At 34.6% G+C, this 16389-nt stretch overlaps 3 protein-coding genes across 9 annotated transcripts; all 3 read left to right on the forward strand.

The window, feature by feature from the left end:
* The first annotated feature begins 820 nt into the window (after positions 1–820).
* rump (heterogeneous nuclear ribonucleoprotein rumpelstiltskin) lies at positions 821–7172 on the forward strand. Of its 7 annotated transcripts, XM_031980565.2 has the most exons (11): positions 821–989; positions 1268–1643; positions 1737–2030; positions 2122–2359; positions 2441–2617; positions 2702–2851; positions 2942–3141; positions 3360–3495; positions 3917–3993; positions 4053–6794; positions 6884–7172. In XM_031980565.2, exons 1-9 carry the CDS (start codon positions 973–975, stop codon positions 3970–3972), a joined length of 1644 nt encoding a protein of 547 aa, XP_031836425.1. In that variant the 5' UTR covers positions 821–972; the 3' UTR covers positions 3973–3993; positions 4053–6794; positions 6884–7172. The 7 variants fall into 7 exon arrangements, with proteins under 7 accessions (XP_031836425.1, XP_076227891.1, XP_076227892.1 ...); XM_076371776.1 differs by having other exon boundaries at positions 2702–3141; XM_076371777.1 differs by having other exon boundaries at positions 2702–3141; positions 4088–6794.
* Positions 7173–7870: 698 nt separating this feature from the next.
* Positions 7871–11119, forward strand: Idh3a (isocitrate dehydrogenase [NAD] subunit alpha, mitochondrial). The gene is made up of 6 exons (XM_031980843.2): positions 7871–8044; positions 8334–8456; positions 9141–9313; positions 9585–9819; positions 9942–10220; positions 10303–11119. Exons 1-6 carry the CDS (start codon positions 8018–8020, stop codon positions 10540–10542), a joined length of 1077 nt encoding a protein of 358 aa, XP_031836703.1. The 5' UTR covers positions 7871–8017; the 3' UTR covers positions 10543–11119.
* Positions 11120–13560: 2441 nt separating this feature from the next.
* Positions 13561–15055, forward strand: LOC116428777 (uncharacterized). The gene is made up of 2 exons (XM_031980865.2): positions 13561–13810; positions 14831–15055. Exons 1-2 carry the CDS (start codon positions 13601–13603, stop codon positions 15053–15055), a joined length of 435 nt encoding a protein of 144 aa, XP_031836725.1. The 5' UTR covers positions 13561–13600.
* Positions 15056–16389: the final 1334 nt, after the last annotated feature.

Below are 16389 nucleotides of genomic sequence, written 5' to 3' on the forward strand. Positions count from 1 at the left end.
CGTCATTTAGAACCTTACCAACAGAGTATAAATAAATAAAAAACGTGTTCTTTTTTATTTTCTTCCCGCTATATTAAATTTTTCAGACTACCGAACCTGAAGTCCCATAAGATATCCAGTCTATTCTGTTCCTCGTCAGCGCAATTAATAACATTATTTTATCACAAGATGGTAACTGTATCGCTTTCCCATTTATTTTATTAATGCAAAAAATGATAATTGAATGCAAAAATATTTTAACATACAATGTTAAATTTATATATTTAATATATATTTAATTTACAGTTTATAATGAATATCTACTTTTTTAAGTAAAAATATTCTATCGCCATCTAACGGTGTGATATTAAATTTATTATAGTTGTGTCTATATCAAAAAGTTAGATATAAATTACAAACGTTACATTTAACGATGGTTGATATAAAATGTTGAATTATGAGGGACTCACAGACAATGTGAAATCGTAGGATAAATTTTTAATTATAATTTACGCGTTTTGTTATATTTTTTTAAGTGTTTCATACATCGTAGAACATCATAATATAAGAAAGAGCTCTGAACTACTAATTCTCGAGCTGTTAGTGTATGGTGGACCAACTATTTCAACTAATGATAACTGTATTTATGAGAATTGAAATGTAATTTATAGTTATTATATTTTACATATATTTATACGAAGGACCATACTTCATGGTTACAAAATGCGTAATAGCAAATGCTTAAAATATTAAAGTATGTTGAAAAAATGATTTACGTATTTTGAATTATATTTTTTTTTCACGAAAAGAACCTATTTTTGGGTATAGTAGTTTCCGGTACGGTTTATCACTTCCGAGAACGGCCATTTTATAAGACGCTTCGTGATCGCGTATGTTTGGATGCAGAGTGTCTTTTACTCTTTTTAACTGCGAACTTTAGTATAAGATCATCGTGTGATTTAAGTTGTTTGCATAGTGAAAGAAGCCTCGAAGATGATAAAACCAGAGGAGTAAGTATATAATTTCTATTTTAAAAAAACTAATCGAACATTCCTTTGTCGGCGTGCAAAATCACGTACGATTAACGTAAACCGACGCTAATACATTCGAATGTATCAGTAATGTAATTTAAAGAAAGAAATATGTTTAGTTCAGTGATATTGAAGAGAATTACTAGAATTTACACAGATTATGCAAAAAAAAACAACGCGTATAGTTAACGCAATTGAAGATAATGGTTACTAAACATCTTGTATACGTTATTGCTATGTACCTTTATTAATATTAGGAATCAAGTGCAAAATAATGATGAACGGGATCGAAGTAGGGAACGAGATCGTAATCGCAGATCAGACAGACAAAATCGCATAAATTCAACGAGTCGTGATCGAAGCAGAGAACGAAATGATCGAGGCGGTCGAAAAGTCTCAGACCGCCGAATTTATGTATCGAACATTCCCTATGATTTTCGTTGGCAAGATCTTAAGGATCTCTTCCGTACTGAGGTTGGAAAAGTTGCGCATGTAGAACTTTTTACCGATGAAAATGATAAACCAAGAGGCTGTGGCATTGTTGAGTTTGAAGATTTAGATTCTGTGAAAGTAGCTGTGGAGAAGATGCATAGATATGATATTAAAGGGAGAAAGCTTGTGGTGAAGGAGGTAGTTAGTATATTATTATTTTTTCAGTCAACTTACAATTGGAAATATATAACAGAACTAGTATTAGATATATTTTCTAACATTTATTCATTTTAGGACTTTGACATTGAACGTGATAAATATGGCCGTTTAGCAACTGCTCGTAATAATGATAGAGTTCGTGATGATAGATTTAGAGATCCACCACGACCACAAGGAGGTGGTCGACAAAATATGAATGTTCCTGCCGGTGGTGGTGCTGGTGGTGGTGGTGGTGGAGGTGGCGGCGGTGGGGGCGGTGGTGGTGGAAGTGGTGATAATAAATTTGGAAATACCTATGGTTTAAGTACACAATTTTTAGAATCTTTAGGTATTAATGGACCTTTAGTCACTAGAGTATTTGTGGCAAATGTAAGTTTATTTTTATATAAGAATTATAAGAATTAGATTTTATTATATAACAATGATAAAATTATCTAAATAATACATATTATACATTTAGCTTGATTATAAAGTGGATGAGAAGAAGTTATTGGAAGTATTTAAGTTAGCTGGTAAAGTACTGCATGTTGAGTTAGGTAAAGATAAAGATGGAAAATCCAGGGGTTTTGGAGTTGTAGAATATGACCACCCAGTAGAATCAGTGCAAGCTATATCTATGCTTCACAATCAACAACTGTTTGATAGACGTATGACTGTCAGACTCGATAAAGCAAACGAACCACCAAAGTTACCAGAAGGTATACATTAATTTTCTTGCAATTCGTATTAACATTAAATCTTAAGGGAAAAAATAAAAATAAGTATGAATTATAAAATAGGTTTAAAGGGAATTGGAATGGGGCTTGGAGCTGGTGGTAATAGATTAATGGATGTAGCTAGAAACATTCCCAATGTTCAGGCAAATAATCCCCCTGTTGTAAATCCTATTTCTGCTCCTGTGCTGGCGGCTGGTGCCTTCGGTGCTGGCTTAAACAATGTTGTACCTGCACAGTTAGGTAAATCTTACATTTCCTATAAATTTAAGGAACAAATCAAATTAGCGAACATCAGGAAATTAATGAAGAATTCATTTATACTAGCGTCTGCATTAACAAACACAAATGCTGCAGCTCTTCAAGCAAGTCTGGCTGGAGGTTTAAGTGCAAACCTGACCACCAGTTCTCTGCTGAATTCCTCTTTGACAAATGAATTGGCATCTAATTTAAATAACTTCGGCGGAGGAGTCGGAGGTTTGTCTAATTTACAAGCCTCTTTAACTGGCGGACAAGGCAACAATTCGTTTGCACCGCGAGGCTTATCTAAAATGGACAATGATGTAGGATTTGGTGGAAACAATGCTTTTGGTGGTTCTAACTTCGGAGGCGGCAGAGATTTTGACGGTGGATTCAATAGAGGAGACAATGACCGCGGTCCTGGTGGCGGTGGTGGTTTTACTGGCAATCAGGGTCAGGGAGGTGGTGGCAACAGACAAAACGCTAATGGTTCACGACCAATGTCTGATACTATTCTTATAGGAAATGTATGTACAAGTTTTTTTATTTTATATTTTGTTTCTCTTATGATATTTGGGCATAACTTTAGTCATAAATCAGATAATGCAATTCATGTTTACTTTGTTATTACATTTTAATATCTACTTTATTATTCTAAATATGTGCCCATATATTCTTGACATGCTTTGCATAAAGTCAATTGTGAAACTATAATGTTCATATGAACTGATACAATTAACTATAGCTACCGCCAAACACTACATGGCAAATGTTACGAGACAAATTTCAAGATGTCGGGGAAGTCAAATTCGCTGAAATGCGGGGAACCGATATGGGAATGGTACGATTTGCATCAGAATGGGACGCTGAGCGTGCTGTGTGTATCCTTTTACAAATATATTTGTATGAGAAACAAATCATTTCTGATTACATAGCATACATCTGTAAGTATGCTTCAAATGCTATATCGAATAACATTCAAATATTGGAATTGAGAATTAGAATATTTACATATTTCAAATAATTCAAAAAATGTAATAAAGTTTTCAACGCATCTAATCTCTTTTAGGGCCGAGTAAATTTGTTGCATTTAGTTTTCAATTTGTGTATAGTTTGCTTTTGTACTTTGTATTATCAATTTGCCACAGATAGACAGTTAATTATTTTAATTTTCATAACATCCTGTATATGTTGTATACTGTCTAAGAAAAATGATTTTTATATAATTTATTATTGCAGTCTACTGTAAGCATAGTGAATAGTTGAATGTTTAGAAGATTTTCCTTAATAATATGTATATAGCTATGATGAATCGGTCACGTATCGACGGCAGAACGATTGATGTTCGCCTGTACTAAAAGTTGGGGAACACATTTAAGGTAACAGTAATAGCAAACCTCTGCTGAGGTTCATGCTTAACCATAACTTATTGATGCAGCGAGAGGAGACTGGGTGTTCGTATGTCGTCTGCAGGATTGTTCCGCTCCTGATGACAATACTTGAAATTCATCCTAGTTGTGTGGCAGAACTTAGGACAGTGGGTGAGAAGTATCTGTCGTTGGAAGATCAACAATCGTGTTTTAATGCCTACTTCAACGTCGAAAAAAAATACTTATTGGCTGCCGGTGATCACCCTTCCTTGCTACAACTATTTCGGTTAAAAATTTCTTTATTAGAATTATCGTTCCTTTTAACAGTGGAAGTCCTGCTAAGTGTTCACTCCCGAAATTGAATACTTTTCGTGTGATCGATACATAGTTTAATTGTTAGGATTAGGTTCATAATGTTCAACGTAATCTGTAGGTTTTTTCAGTACATAGGTTTACACTATTTACAGTAATTATCAAACGTAGTTTGTAAGTTTACTTTCATAGTTTTTGTGACGAGAGATCAATCGGTTTTCCCACATTCCGGTCAGAGAACGTGTGACGCTTTTGGTCGTGTTCGCGGACTGGTCAATCGATCCAGGTTAGACAGATTAATCTTTCAAGCATAAATACTAATGCGATATAGCTGTTACGGGCTTTACGAGTTTAAAGTTTATCCATGTATGATAGATACTTTCATGCACAATCCTAAGCAGATCGTGGACGTGTGTTGGTTTTTCTGTGGTATCGGTCGCACTCTATTCTTGTATCTAAGACATAACAAGATACATGATGGCTCAACAGGGGATTGTGAATTGTTTCCATTTGTAGTTCTGCGGTCTGATCTTTTATTCGTCGCGCCACATCGTTCTTAGTAACTTGGAGATTCAAGTAGAGCATAAAAATTTTAGTTGTCATTAGGAAAGGCCCCTTCTTATAGTTCTCTCGTTTTGAGATTTCGGCGAACAAAGATTGGATGACCTTGTACACTCTTAAATTTGGCAGAATTGTCTTACGTATTGTGCATTAGAGTATGTTTACCAAAAAATAGGCGAATGTGTTCTTCAAGGAGAAAAAAGGAAATTTTTAATAACCTTTCAATATTGAAAGAGAATGCACATAATGATAGGCTCTTGAGTTAATTTTGTAAATTTCCATTTTTTGGTAAACATATTTCCTCTCGCCATGTAGATTTCGAGGAACATTCTGCGAATTGTATAACACTCTTGTATAACCACGACATCATGACAGTGATTGAATAAAATCCAAATCCATTTTGACTACAAAAAAAAAACATGCTGGTCGTTGTGTTTTATTTCTGTGTTGTTGTGATTCTTTAATACTTTAAGCAGGTCAAATGCTGTATTGGCAAGGAGATGCATCGTTTGGGCAAGTTAACGATCTGCAGATATATTTATGCAGAATCGAAGTCCTAAATGCATTGCGCTTTAAACAGAAATCTCTGCTTAAAGGTTTACCGCTCAATTTCTAGATGTAGAACTCCCCGTTTACTTTTGAGACATTGAAGTTCCACGATCCCTAAGGTGAATATTTGCTTACATCGCAGGTGAGAAACTTTTCAACTGATTGTGGTTTCCTACTTCCTCAATACTGAACACGTTTCAAGAATGCATTATTTGCTTGAAATCTGTTATCAAAGATCTGTTCCTGTTGTGCTGGAACGTCGTTAGAAGAATATTTGGATCTCTCTCTGAAGATTGTTAACTCAGAGTTCTGCTATGGATGGAAATAGTGGATTAACAGGTTTTGGAAGAAGTTAAGATTGGCTGGTAATGTGGCATTTCGTCTCTAACATTGTGGTTGATTCTTATTTATTGTAGTACTCGGAGTGTATCTTCCACATTTATTGATATTTGTGTCTAGTCCAAAAAATTGTGGAATTCTGTATGTTCGAACTGAATTCATGTACTATAAGATACGAACCCTTTCTGTGGTAATTATTACTTTTATGGTAAGTGGTGGATTTTTTTTTAATCTGGTCTTTGCTGCAGTTGCCAATGAAACAATGCGTATTATCACTATGCGTAGTGAATCATTTTAATAACCGTCGTCGATCTCCGCTTGTGTGGTTGTTAAATTTGTTTCTTAACATTTCAAGGACGTTGTATCATTTTTCTTAATATTATCATTGACGTCAGATAGGGTCTTATTTTATAACGCATGAGATCATGTGTAATGGGTTCGCCGTACTATTGTCAATCGAAAGTGATCGCACATTCATATTTTTGTAGCTCTATCAGAAATGTTAGTGGAAGAATTTAACTATTTCGACGATTGTTTCAAGATAGGGACAGCAGAATTTCTTCCGTAGTGTTATACAAATTTCCTTAAAGTATGATGTTCAAACATTGGTTGTTAAAAACATATTGGAAGACGTATTTGAGGAATCATTCTTTTAATATACTAGGTATACAATAAACAATGGGTATCTGCAGAAGCTTTGTCAGTTTTGAATCAGATAACATAGTACCTGTTTTTAATAGTTTTATTTCTCATTTGTGTATTTATATGGTCTGCAAAAATGTTTCTTATTAGACAAAAAAGTGTTTTTCAGAAAATGATAGAAAATAGATAAATGTTCATAAAAAGTTGAAAACAGTTTTTGTTTCATTATGCAGAACTGACAAACATTCTGCAATCATATGTTCTTAATGTATTACTAATTTTTCTAATAGCGGCTATCATTTCCTTGGAAAATGAGGTAAGTTCAAAACTGTTAACAATCAGATTTTTATGTACATATGTTGTTCTTCCAGGAAATCTATCTCATGTGACTACAAGGTTTATCTGTGGTAAGTTTTATGGTGGTGGTAATTCATTAATAAACATAAAATAAAAGTAAATAAACTTGACTTCATTTGTACTTTTATCTTTGTTGTAGAATATTACAGTGTTAGTGAAAACCTACAGAAGTGAGTGACCTTAAATACTTTGAAAGGAATGTGTTGAAAAAGTATAAGTTAATTGGTATTAATAATTGTGAATGAATATGTAAATTCACGCACTACATTTAGAACATAGACACAATTGTGATATTTAGTGTTCAGTGCAATTAATTGTTTCTTCTTGAAGAAGAATATTACATATTATAAATATTATACATGTATAATCTAGTGTAAAATGTATGTATATGTACTGTACTCTGAATAAAGTTACTAAATTTCGGAAAATATATTCTGAATTCTAATATGCATATAATTTTAAGATTATAATACATTATTAAATAATTTAAATCGAGAGTAAATAACTAATAGTAATCGAGATTTCACAATAATTAATGTTTGACGAATTATATTCAATTTCAATGTTAGAAATTAATAAATATAGATAAATATTGAAATTAAAATTACACGTTACATGCAATGGTGTTGTAGATTTATTATTGAACTAGATATACTTAAAATCTTTAGTTAGAAAATAATAAAAAGTAGCAAATGTTTGCAATTAGTCTTACTTTTCGTCATTAATAAACCTAACGTAATTCAATTTCGATTCAATTTTCATTCTTTATAATTATTGTTAGAAATTAATAAAAATCGATTTCTAAGAAAAGGGTATAAAATGCGCATATATATTAATTTTGTAGAAAATGGAAAACCGATTCACGACCAATACAAATTTTGTATAATATAAACCGCGTTTAGTTGGTACATCGATTCTTTTCAAATGCTTCAAGAAATGTTTATGTAATCCTCAACGTACTCCTTACTATTCAGTCTTTTAGATAATAATTTATTAAAAATGAAATAGGGAAAAACACTAATTTACTGATATAAAATTATCTTTGTTTTCGATTTTTTTTCGTATAAATAAAAATATTGGCAGATGTGGAGCCACTCGCTTTCTATGTGTTCGCCACCTTCCGGTTTCTGAGTAGCAGAAGACACCGTCCGACGGGAACCAATCACGATCGAAGACCGTTTTTCTCACCTCGGTTTTTGGTGTTGCTTCTGACGTGCATAACGTCTTTGGGTGGTGGAGGTTCATTTTTTTTCTTGAACAATTCTTTAAAAGAATGGCTGCTCAGTGGATACGAACCGCAGTAAGTAACATGTACAGATCAAGAAATCCTCGCAACAGTCAGTGTCCTCCACGTAACCCTGCTTCTCCCAAATGAAAAGGTTAGAATTTACGAATTCGTTATATATCTGCCTTCTTCATTGTAATATCTTGGCAGACTTCTATTCTTGTACCTTTCGTACATTTTTCTCTTTTAATTTTATTACGTCGATATTCCATCACATCCCTATTATCCTCTTTCACGAAATACAACATTATTAGTGGCATGTCCTTTTCAATAACTGTGAATTATGTCAATATTATATTACCAGGTTCCGAAACTCGGTGGTGCCCGACTTTATAGCAGTAAAGTTCACAAATGTACGCTAATTCCTGGAGATGGTATTGGGCCAGAAATCTCTGCCGCTGTTCAAAAGATTTTCGATACTGCCAAGGTACAATAAATCCTTTTCACATAAAATTATGATATAATAATTGTTGTTTTTGCACGAGATTTTGATTTACCTGCTAATTGAGTGAACACTCTATATCCATATATTCACTGTTATCATTTTGTTACATTTTTGCACAGTAGTGGTCATGTCCAGAGTGTTTATGCACCTTCATTTATGGATTAATTATTGTTTGAACCTTACAAGGTGACCCTATTTGTCCTACTACTAACCTTAAGGAGTTTATTTTAATCTTACTCTTATACAGGTTGATCCAATTATAGGCTAATTCAGTCTGCTCTTATTGTAGTTAAGGTATGTTTCTTTAATTTGTATATTTTTTTTTGTACAATGTAAATATGTGACATGTTTGTATGATGACCTTTTTTAATTGACTGCATGTTTTTGTTTGACTCCATTTGTATATGTTAATTTTAATGGCATTAAAGTACAATGTAGCACTTTATAGATACATTAGAGAATATTAAATAGTAGCAATCATATTGCATAACACTATTATTCAACTCTTAGTATTTACTAGTGAGCATTGATATGTTTTCGCTCTTTTAGAAGATAATGATAGAATAAGTATATGTATTTACTTTATCATAAGATTTCAGAAAAATATTTTTATTCGTTTTATATATGTATATATATTTACATTCACGACATTGTCTTATATACCAGGTGCCAATAGAATGGGAATCTGTTGATGTAACACCTGTAAAAGGTCCAGATGGCAAATTTGGTATACCACAAGCTGCCATTGACTCAGTTAACAGGAATAAAATTGGTCTGAAAGGTCCTTTGATGACACCTATTGGAAAAGGGCATAGATCTTTAAATCTTGCACTGAGAAAGTAAGCTTGCCAATTTATGTCTTATATTGTTAAGATTGATCTAGTATACATATTGTGTACATATAAATGTGGTATATTAGTTTAACAAAATGCATTTTGAATTGTTTGAGTTACATAATCTTATACGTCATTACAAACAGATAATGTTCTAATTATTTGAACATGTTACATCACAAGTGGACTTTGGATAATAAATATTTTGTATTGTATTATATTATTTTTTATATTGTTTATTTATTAAATAATTTTTATTGTTTTTACTTCATTATAGAGAATTTAACTTGTATGCCAATGTACGACCCTGTCGTTCCCTAGAAGGTTACAAAACATTGTACGACAATGTCGATGTTGTTACAATCAGAGAAAATACAGAAGGAGAATACTCTGGCATAGAACACGAGATTGTAGAAGGGGTTGTACAATCTATTAAATTGATTACAGAAGAAGCTTCTAGCAGAGTAGCAGAATTTGCTTTCCAATATGCTCAAGATAATAACAGGAAAAAGGTATGTAATAGATTTATTAAAATTTCAATTAAGTTATCATTTTTGTTATTGTCATTAAAAAGTAATGGTATCTATCTTAGAAAGCATTTATTTAATACCTAACCCATTAACTCATTTTATAGGTTACTGCTGTGCATAAAGCAAACATTATGAGAATGTCAGATGGTTTATTCTTGAGATGCTGTCGGGAAGCTGCTCAGAAGTACCCTAACATTAAATTTGAGGAACGATATCTAGACACAGTTTGTTTAAATATGGTTCAAGATCCCAGTCAGTACGATGTGCTTGTAATGCCCAATTTGTATGGTGACATTCTGTCCGATATGTGTGCTGGTCTTGTTGGAGGTCTTGGTCTTACACCAAGTGGAAATATCGGTTTAAATGGTGCCTTATTTGAATCTGTATGTACTCCAAATCTATAATTATTTTTTATTATATGCGATAGTACGAGGATTAATACTAATATCCTTATTGGTAAAATAGGTGCACGGAACTGCGCCAGATATTGCAGGACAAGATAAAGCAAATCCTACCGCTTTGTTGCTTTCTGCCGTGATGATGCTTAAACATATGGGTTTGAACAAACACGCACAAATCATTGAAACTGCTGCCTATGAAGCAATTAAAGAAGGTAAATGTCTAACAGGTGATCTTGGAGGTACAGCAAAATGCAGTGAATACACCAACGAAATTTGCAAAAAGGTCTCAGCATTGACGAAGTAAAACGATACAAAGTTTATGAAAAATAAACTGCCAATACTCGTAGAAATGATATGTATGAGTTATCTGGCCGTATTCGACCGTCTATGTAATTATTGTTTTCAAAATTATTGTCAGTGTACAAGTCCGGGATCAGTCTGCAGTTTGATTGTCCAGGTTGCAGATGTTATATAAGTTGTAGAAAGATGCCTTAAATATTTTCCCATACACATATTTAGATAATTTTTTGCTGAGTACTTGTTTATTTAGTTTATCATAACATATAAAGTTACTCTACTTCGTGCAGTTTGCTAACAGTGTAATAGCATTTAATATTACTTTATCGCGACCGAACACACGCAGTCGAACAGCGTGTACGGACTGAATAGATTTCTGTGTAAGCCTGTTACACCGTATTTGTTGTCGTCAACGGAAGATCTCGTAGAATCTGTAAAAAAAGCAATTAGGCATGTAAATTAATCTAGGTACAGTGTATAATACTTTTAAATGAAATTGTTATGGAAGATGTGTGGCCTCGAAGAAGAGTTTCAAGAATCAACCTCACGCAGTATTACATACTAATAAATCATTATAAATACAACACGAAGCTTTTTTATTTAACCTTAAGAAATTCGCGTAAGATTCCGTGTTATTTATCAAACTTAAAGCTACATCGCACACATATGTCACATGCAAACACTCAAAGATATATATCTGTTATCTTTGTTTACAAGAATTTTTACCTTCAAAACTGTATCTTGCATATTTTTATCTACACCGTATTTTTTAATGAATCACATTATGTTGATAAAAGTCAATAAGACGTAATATTTGTTTCAAAAATTAGTTATCCATAGATACAATCACAAAAACAGCAGTATAGTAATATTTGTAATTTTATTAGAAAAAAACAAGATGAATTGAGAAGAATGAAGATAGCAATAAAATCATGTTTTGAATATCGGCACTATATACTTTTACCTTCCGCAAATGTTACATTCTAGTTTCCACCCCCAACTACTTCATAACTCCTCCTACTGTTTCCCCTTTCCCTATAGCACAGTATGCTTCTCAGGAAAACCCTCAAGTATGAGAAAAGTTGTCGGCTATATTTCACTCGAGAAGGCAGGGGAAGGAATGGGGAAAGGCCCGGTGTCATCTTCGTTGCTCGTTAATTCTTTCCGTGATTTATCGAGATTCTCTGGTCGAGTAATGACTGACTCTTTGTAAATTTTTGATATTAGATTCCCGTGCCGCGGATGATCTATAGAAATTTTCTTTGCAAGTGACATACAGTCGCATTCTCAATTTTCTTATAAATTATAATACAAACATTAATATATTAAGAAACGTCTACTTATTTAACACTAGGTCTACAGAACACGTCAATATGACTTATACAAACATTTAGTAAATGTTTCTGTCGATTTTGATCGATGCAATAATACAAATATGTATTTTAATTGTCTAATCTTTAAACCTTCAATTTCCAAAATCTATATATAAAAGAACATCAGATTTTTTAAAATCAATAGAATAAACTGTACAATAAATGTCCGTAAGCCTAGTGTTAAGGAACACGATCCATTTATATTATTTTTCGTAATAAAAATTAATTTACTAACAGGAAGAACGACCAGTCGAAAGTTCCCTTTTCAAAACGAAATGCAAACGAAAGAAATTCATACCTTTGAAATTGCATATCTCGTTCGGTTGTGCCAAGAATGTTTCGTTCGACGCGTAAAATTATAGATCCTTCGAGGATCGTTTTCTAAATCGCCTCTCGAAGGCTAACGAGCCGTCTTGACGGTTATAGGTCAAAGACGCGGCAAGTGGAAAAGGTGCAAGGTGCATCATCCCCTTCGTTCCCGCGGCGGGTAGTCACACAAAGGTGAAACACTCGGGTGAAGTGCGGAAAGCGACGCATGCATATTCAGCGGCGAGGCCGACGTAGTCATAGGAATAATAAAAATTCGAGGGTTGAAATTATTTAGATTTATGCCCGCTCTCTTGTCCTCGTGCCGGTGGTGACGAGAAGCGATTCGATTCCGGGGAACAAATTTCATGCATTATTCAGGACCTGCCGCAATGCACCCCAGTCAATGGAACCGATCCTTTGGAAAAAGTCGTTTTTAATCTCTCGCCGCGTTCCAATAATGCGCGTGCACTCGCACGTTCCGCTTTCACCCCTTTATGAGCGGAAACAGTGTTTTCTGCTTTTAATGCGGGAACGGGTCCGAATGTGAACAATACATCGGGACCTATTGGTGTCTGCGGATGCAAGACACCGGTTTAGAAGGCTGTGATTTAGTTTCTACGCGAACGCTTATAAGCGTTGTTCCGACAATCGAGAGGAATCCAAGCGTTCGATTCAGAAACTTATAATACAAAAATTAATACTCATTCTTTTGACATACATGTTGGTGGTATCGAAAAGAAAATGTTTTTGCATCTATGTAGTAAAATTATCCAATTAAGTTTATTTTACTTTTACTTTAATAAATCTTATTACAGGTGAAACAAGTGTTTTTCTACAAAGTTAATGTTATTGCACACTGTACTGTTCTTCATTAATTTCATGCCCTACGATTTTTTTCACAACTGTGGTTTACAAAATTACTTAATTGTTAATAATTTATTAGAAAATTAGTAGAATTTGATGCTTATTCCATGTCTATATTTACTCTAAGGGTTAATGATTGATAATGGAAAAGTATTATTTCATACATACTCGAAAAGAATGAATAACATTTAGATTTGTCAAATTCAGTTTAAAATTTCAGCATGAGTCTGACACGATATTGTAGGACAAAGGGTTAATATCAAGTGAATAGTTAGTAACGTTTACGATTGTTATATCGAAGTGAAATGTCAAGCAAGTTTGTCGATTTCATTACAGCACACTCGGTGCGGCTAAAATCGTTAATCGTTCCGTGGAATGATCTGTAATCTTCTTATAGCGGATAAATAGGTCTTACAGCAGCTGCAACGGAAAAGGTCTTATACCGTCGATTTCGTTGGTGGTCGGCCGTCACACTCAGTCAAGCACGGTTCTCCGTTTGATCCGCATTTCCTTGAAACAATGAAGGGAAAGCAAGGAGCTCTGGCGATCATCGCGATCTTCGTGGTTGCTGCCAATGGACGGGTTTACTACTTGCAGAATCCGGACGCAAATCGATACGCAGCCTCAACTTATCCCATTCCGAATGAACAATCTTCGCGAGATTTAGATCTCAGCTTCTCCGCCGAGGACCCAAACGAAATTGATGACACTGTGCGTCCTGTTAAAAAGGTACATTATTCATGTTTTTATTGGACCACACGGTTTTATGAACGTTTTCAACTGAAATATCGTCATTCTGAATTTGAAAGAACCATTCCAGCAACTAATCTAGGAGATACTTCGAGTGCACTATTCAGCAATTAATACTAAAACTGTCGAGCAGTGAAATTGACTTTTAGAAAATCTCCTATGGAAACTCCAAGAGTGCATCTATTGAAACTTTAATTGATATACAATTCAGTTTGCGTATTGCTAAATCAATTTTATTAATAATCTTTTAGAGAAACATCTGTTATCTTTTTAATAATTACAAAAAGAAGAAATCAGGAATGGGTTATTTTGACTTGTCTAGTTGTTTTAGTGTTAATAATTAATGAAAATTTATAAGTGTAAAATACGAGATATGACAAAGTATCACTTCTTTGGTCGCTAAAATGATTAAAACAAGGAAAATTGATATAACGAAATTATATAAAAGCATGGCCACTTTGGGAACGGTAAAGTGTTATTTCCCGGTGCACGAGTTATTCGTACATGCGTATTGTGTATTATACGCATATTTTTACAGTTGCAACAACAAATAGTTGCTTAAGCCGCGATAAACATGATTTTAATCTAACTAATTGACGAAGCACGGTCAAACAGTATTTATTGACAAAAAAAATGGACCGCGTCCGTGAACCGTGGAACGCTGTAAGCGATCAAATTTTTTCGACCGGCGCTGCGCATGTATTTACTTTAATCAAATTTAATCGTACCGGAAAAACACAGACGCACCGAAATACCCGCGGTGCAACTTCGTTCGGCCAAATATCCCGGCGAATCGAAAATAGTTTATCTTCCGATAATAATGAATGAATCCCCTCGTCAACGATGATGGGCGTTTAATTAAACGAGCACAAAGAGTGGCGCTGTTAATCTGATTAATGGTGAAACGTCCGGCGAATAAATATTAGCCATGGGCACCATGTTCATTGCAACTCGATGCGACGACTGTACCGTTAATTTCTATGTTAATGTCCGAATTAGACGTACACGCTGCTCGCTCCGGAAAAACCGTTCATCGAGATGGACAAAGAGGAGTTACCGATCGGTCGCTACAAACTAGTCCAGGCACCTGTTAAGAAATTTCCCGGCGCGGACGACGTCATCGTTTTACCAGAACAAACTCGCAAAACGGTGAAAATCGATGGGAACAACAAGAGAGAAGTGATCCTGGAGCTTCGCGTTATCGCTAATCATGACAGCGTTTGACCAGATTCAGCGAAAGGGTACTTCCAACTAGCGATGGTATCGAAACGAAAAATTGTTTATAACTTTGAAAATATAAATTTTTGAAACATTTATCGAAAATTTTTTTTCCTTGTTCGAGTACTATCTGCCCTCACGCCGAATTCTTACTGTTTTGTAAAATATTCAATTTAATACTACTTCTATCACAGAAGTCAGTAAATGCTAAAAGCAAGGGTAGTTCGTGTAATACATACTGTTCACAGACGATATCTTTTCACGTCACCTATGAACTGAAGGGACAGGTGCGACAAGGGGACACGGACTCGTTGAGCATAATTTGACAAAGTTGGAGAATAAGTATAACGAGAAGAAGTGAGACAGACACAGACCACCGATCATCGAGGGTCGAGGCGCGAGAATTCAAAGTCATGCCATATGCGTCAAACATAAACACGTAAGAAAGGAAATATCAATTTCATTAATTTCAATCTTACTTTCTTGAACATAGTGCCGGTGAATTGTTGAGACTGTAGTGATTAAAATAAGTCCAAACACGACGTAAATCGGACTAGTTTTATTGATTTTAAAAATCTGAACCTTCAATTTTGTTAATTACATTAAGTCGATAAAACTAGTTCGATTTACATTGTGCTTGAACTTATTTTAATGGCACTACGTTTAAGAAAGTAAGATTGAAATTAATGAAATTGATATTTCTCTTATCGCATGTTTATATTTGACGCGTGCGGCATCACTTTGAAATCCCGTGGCTTGACCGTCGGTGCTCGGAGAACTGTGTCTGTCTCACTTCTTCTCATTATTCTCATTCTCTGACTTTGTCAAACTGCGATCGAAGAGTTCCTCTCCCCTTACCGCACTTACCCCTTCAATTCGTTGAGGACGTGAAATGATATCATCTGTGATCAGTACCTTCCGTTGCTCCAGAGTTGGCACGGCATACGAGCAAAAGGGATTGCTCGCTATATGTTTTGTTTATAGTTTCGACTGGTTACGTGTAATCGTATCGACGAATAGCAAATTAATATCGAAAATCAAATAAGGAAAGATGAAAACTGACCAATAAGGTATTTCAGATTCGTGCCAACCCTTGCGCAACGGGCGGTTAGTAGCCCAAAACTATCATCGCTGCATTCTCCAGCAAATCGCTCATTTACGTACAGTCATAGAGCAACAAGAATCATACTGTCAGGCTGGCCACGCCGCTCGAAGCGGTGCTCCATCGATCTAACCGCGCGGGAACGCGAACTTTTCGATTCGACGTTTCGCGAGCCAGTCGTTGTCGTCTGGGTGATCGATATCCCCCGTCAGATTTACCGTCATCCCTAAAAGCCGCG

Source organism: Nomia melanderi, chromosome 10, assembly GCF_051020985.1.
Source record: "Nomia melanderi isolate GNS246 chromosome 10, iyNomMela1, whole genome shotgun sequence".
Taxonomy (NCBI): domain Eukaryota; kingdom Metazoa; phylum Arthropoda; class Insecta; order Hymenoptera; family Halictidae; genus Nomia; species Nomia melanderi.

Bases quoted from the DNA above. Each gene is read 5' to 3' on its own strand.
- rump (XM_031980560.2), top strand. The intron at 2,618-2,701 runs GTAAATCTTACA...CATTTATACTAG, and splicing joins TGTTGTACCTGCACAGTTAG to CGTCTGCATTAACAAACACA. The intron at 3,142-3,359 runs GTATGTACAAGT...AATTAACTATAG, and splicing joins ATACTATTCTTATAGGAAAT to CTACCGCCAAACACTACATG.
- Idh3a (XM_031980843.2), top strand. From the start codon at position 8,018: ATGGCTGCTCAGTGGATACGAACCGCA. The intron at 9,314-9,584 runs GTAAGCTTGCCA...ACTTCATTATAG, and splicing joins TTAAATCTTGCACTGAGAAA to AGAATTTAACTTGTATGCCA. The intron at 10,221-10,302 runs GTATGTACTCCA...TTGGTAAAATAG, and splicing joins ATGGTGCCTTATTTGAATCT to GTGCACGGAACTGCGCCAGA.
- LOC116428777 (XM_031980865.2), top strand. From the start codon at position 13,601: ATGAAGGGAAAGCAAGGAGCTCTGGCGATCATCGCGATCTTCGTGGTT. The intron at 13,811-14,830 runs GTACATTATTCA...TGTCCGAATTAG, and splicing joins CTGTGCGTCCTGTTAAAAAG to ACGTACACGCTGCTCGCTCC.